This window comes from Apaloderma vittatum, unplaced genomic scaffold (genome assembly GCF_000703405.1).
Source record: "Apaloderma vittatum isolate BGI_N311 unplaced genomic scaffold, ASM70340v1 scaffold3920, whole genome shotgun sequence".
Lineage (NCBI taxonomy): Eukaryota > Metazoa > Chordata > Aves > Trogoniformes > Trogonidae > Apaloderma > Apaloderma vittatum.
Window position 1 is genome coordinate 21,141 of NW_009693833.1, and position 4,538 is coordinate 25,678.

Consider the following 4,538-nt stretch of genomic DNA (forward strand, 5'->3'; position numbering starts at 1 on the left):
GTATGTGGCTGGTCTTCCTTGCCTCTTCCTGGCTCATTTTCATCTTGCTGTCCACTGGAAGCCTAGGTTCTTTTCTGCCGAGCTGTTAGTCCCCACACTGAACTGATACATGGGGTAGTTTCATCCCAAAATGACTATGCCATATAGATAAAATAGTATAGAAAAATATTTTGAAAGATATACTTCCTCCAAACCATGTCCTAGGAAAAATCTTAGCGTACCATATTTACATGTTTCTGCCAAGCTGGGTTAATGGAAAGCAGTTCCATTTTAGCAATGAAAAACCTTGACTTTGCCTCTCTTTTCTACTTAGACAAACCTACAGATCTCTTTAATAATTTCAGTACAAGTGGCCAGCAATTAATGTAACAATGGTAATAAAAATAAATTGGGCGCAAATAATCTTGGTCTTATCTACTGTTCAACAGTGACTTCATCTGAGTAAATAAGAAATAATGGAACATCTGAACTGGTGAAAACTCCCACACAGTTCTACAGATGAGTTTAAAGTTTTTATATCCGTTTTCCTTTGCCTTTATGTGTGAGTTTCTGTACTGAAAGTACCCACAGGAGAGCAGCAATTCATTTTGTTAATTAAATCCTTGCCATTTCGGGTTACAAACCAGCCCAATGAATAATCAGCTCTTTCCAACTGCTTCAGTGAAAGGAGCGAGAGCCATCTAGGAGGGTGTTACAACACTGCCTTCCTAGGTGCAATTACATTCTGTTGCTTGATATACAGAAAAAACTGCAATCCCTCTTTACTTGGGAGGACGGGAGCTGCCTGTCATTCATGCAGGGAGGGCAGAGACAGCGGGGAAGAGGAAAGACCTCTGTGTCATGCTGTATATAAAGAACTGGGTCCTGCAGAAGAGAAGAGAGGATGACTATGAAGTGCTGAAAGAAAACATCGACTCTATGGACACTCACAGCCAGAGGGACCCCAGAGCAGGCAAGAAAGAGAATCTCAGCCCAGACTGAACTGTGCATATCATCAAGAGAAAGAAGTCTCTGTTTCTTTATCTTCCAACCCGGAGACGGTATGTTGTCACTGAAGTGATCAGGTCCAAATGAAAGGAAGGGAAACACGAGTTTCTTCCCCTCTCTTTAGCTTTGTTGTGTTTAGTAGAATCCTCTCAGTACTTGGAGCAAGGGACGCCAGCCAGTCCCCAGCGATAAGAATCCGCATTCTTGAGATCATGTTGCTCCTGTTTTCTGTGAAGTTATCAAAACAGCTTTATAGCCAGACTGTTTAGAATAGCTGTTGGAAAGGTACTGCAGCTGCAAAAAGTGGATGTAGGAGTCAGCCATGCCTTTACAACCACTGGGAACAGTGCCTAGCAGTCGTCCTCGTTGAGTTACCTGCTTTTGCAGGATCACTGCTCCCTCTGTGTTCTCTAAAGAGCTCCCTCTCGATCTTCACTGACTATCCATTTTTCTCTCTTGGAGCCTGAGGTAAGATTTCTTCCTAACTTAGTCATTTTACTGACTTCTGCTCTGAAGCACAGAGCTTTAATTCCTAATTTTGTACCTGAGGTAATATAATAGTGGATGTTTTCATTATTCACCTGAGTCCCCAGATGTTTTAAATCCTGCTGAGATACTGGGTCACGAGTCACATTGGAGCAGCAAGTTCCAGTGTTTGCAGTACCAAAAATAAAGGAAAAGGTGTATATTTATCAGATTCACCTCCTCAACTTTATTCTTTTTTTTTTCTGGAGTTTTCTGTGATGTCTTCTTTACAGGAAAATCCCTGTCTCCACTAATAATTTTTCCCATCAACTTCCCATTCCTTCTATTTGCTCTTCTATTTGGCATTGGAATATTTATTTTCCATCTTCTTTCATCCTTAAAATATTGCTATATTTTTTATTTGAGCAGAAGTCTTCAAGGAATCTCTGGTTTTATTCCTGGCTTACAGTAAAGTGTAGAAGGAATTTGATTTGTTCTTTGTAGTAAGTACTGCATTACATGATGAACACATGAGCAAGGAGCACTGTTCACCTCAGACCAGTATATGTAATTTATTATCATGTAGCTCCCTACATCCTTATCTCTTCTAAAACTTTATAAACAGCTTTGCGTCATTCCATATTCCTAGGAATTTTCATTCTTCCTGTGACAAGCAAGATCTCATTCTCCCTAAGTTCAATGCATTAGCTTTGCATTTTCTTTAAAAAATTGTTCCATAGCGTACATTGCCATAGACATATTTAGTTCCGAGTTTGGAAGTTTCTTTACTTTAACTCTGATGCCATATGGCTGAGCCGGGCAAAAAGATGTAAACAGCCAAAATGTCAGAGCTAATTTTAGAATCTTCATGTTTAATCACTGACCCCTTACATCTGAAACCCTGTTTGCATATTAACTTTGAGGCAGATCCAGCGTGGGGAAGGGAGAAGCCAGTCAGCAAACACCTCAAATTTCCATTAATTGCAGTTAGATTGTAGAGCATAAACTCCAGCTCACTGTCTGGTTGTCCTTGGACATTTCTGGCACAGACATAAAGCACTGCAGTATTGGTGTGAGTAGAGAATGGATGGGTCTGTTTGGGAGCGGAAGCACCAGAAGGAGCAGCAGCAGTATGTCTGTGAGACCTTGATGTTGATGGTCATCAAGATCTCAGCACACCCATCTGCAGCTGCTTAGGACACTCAGATCAGGAGGTAGAGTCCAATGATGACTCTCAAAAGCAGGACAGGATGGAGGGACTAATCAGTGTCACCTCCTAAAGGGTACCTAATGCATGTTCAAAACCTGCACATGGCCACCAATCTAAGAGCATCTAAGAAGTGATGAAGACCCAACAGGCAACATTCTTTGTCATCAATGTCATGGTATATTATCCTGGGCAGATCACTTGGACACAAGAACCTTGGTGGTTGTGAGACTATGGGTCTGAGAGTATGTTGGACGTGATTGAGTGAAATCAGTTTTGTTTGTAAATGAAATCGCCTTGGTCCCCACACAATGAGCTTTACTACACTGGTTCCGCAGTACTGCAATATTGTTTCTCATACCGAACAGATAGTCAGGCATCAGGTGAAATTCAACTGTCTCCCTTTTGTTTCTCTCCCTGTAGATGCGATGTGAAGGCTGCGCAGAGAGGCACAATAAGAGCACTGATGCATCCATGGAGTTCCTCCTGCTCGGCTTCTCCGAGCTGCTCTGTCTGCGAGTCCTCCTCTTCCTTATCTTTCTGATTGTCCATTTGGTCACGTTGGCAGGGAACGTGATGATCTTCATGGCAGTGATTATGGAGCCTTCCCGCCCTCCCATGCTTTTCTTCCTCTGTCAGCTCTCTGTTATTGAGCTCTGCTATACCTTAGTCATTGTCCCTAAGGCACTCCTCAGCCTGATAATGGCGGATGGCAGCACCATTTCTTTCCTAGGCTGTGCTGCACAGATGCACTTTTTTGTGGCGCTTGGTGGGGCTGAATGCTTCCTCCTGGTAGCCATGTCGTACGACCGTTACGTTGCCATCTGTCAGCCACTTCACTACGTGGCTGTGATGAGTGAGGGGCTCTGCCTCAGGCTGGCTGTGGCATGCTGTCTGGGGGGCTTTGCTGTTGGCCTGTGGTTGACAGTGGCCGTTTTCCGCTTACCTTTCTGTCAGTCGCGTCATATCAACCACTTCTTCTGTGATGTCCCTGCTGTACTGCACCTGGCCTGTACACAGACTTACAGCCCTGAGCTGCCCTTGCTGATTGCCTGTGTGCTCCTCCTGCTGCTTCCCTTCTTCTTAATCCTGACCTCATATGTCTGCATTGCCACCGCTTTGTTGCATGTCACTTCCTCCAGAGGAAGGGGCAAAGCCCTTTCCACCTGCATTTCACACTTGGCCATCACCTTGCTACACTATGGATGTGCCACCTTCATGTACATTCGTCCCAAGTCCAGTTACTCACCAGCTCGAGACAAGATGGTGTCTCTGGTCTACACCAACATTACTCCATTACTGTATCCCCTCATTTATAGCCTGAGGAACACAGAAATCAGAGGGGCCCTCAGGAAAATGTTGAGAAGGAAGAAAATAGCTCAGATGAACTGGGATACTATCAGAGCTGGTATGTGTGTGGGGGGTAAATTTTAGTAGAACAAACATGTGCTTGTTGAAAAACAGCCCCATAATCATGTTAGGACCAGATTCTCCATAGATTTCACTACGGCAAATATCCAGGCAAAATTCAACATGCATCAATACATTTATGACAAAAAGACATCTCTGCTAAAAAAAAAAACAACAACCAAAACCAAAAGCAAAAAAAACCCGTCTCAAACCTAACACCTTACCTAAAAAGAAATGCTTTAATGATCTGTGAGAAAGAAGAGCTTTGATCAATTTGTGGTCTCACTTCTGTGATCACATACATACTCATGTTTTCATTCATTGTCATCTCAGAGCAATCAGAAGATGAACAGAAAACTATTTAAAGCTGCTGTATTGCTTTAATTGTTTTTCCATCAAGGTGAAAGAAAAAACTGGCAATGGGGAAGTCAAAAGAAAAAAAAAATAGACTGGTAAATTTATCAGCACA

At 42.8% G+C, this 4,538-nt stretch overlaps 1 protein-coding gene across 1 annotated transcript in view; it reads left to right on the plus strand.

Annotated features, from left to right (window-relative positions):
- LOC104270605 (putative olfactory receptor 10AC1) overlaps positions 1 to 4,067 on the plus strand; it is a gene marked incomplete at its 3' end in the record, with an annotated part of 8,163 nt that extends 4,096 nt beyond the window's left edge. The window contains exon 2 of the mRNA XM_009865018.1: positions 3,140 to 4,067. Within this exon, the coding sequence (XP_009863320.1) occupies positions 3,140 to 4,067 (928 nt within the window). The remainder of the gene's footprint in view (positions 1 to 3,139) is intronic.
- Positions 4,068 to 4,538: the final 471 nt, after the last annotated feature.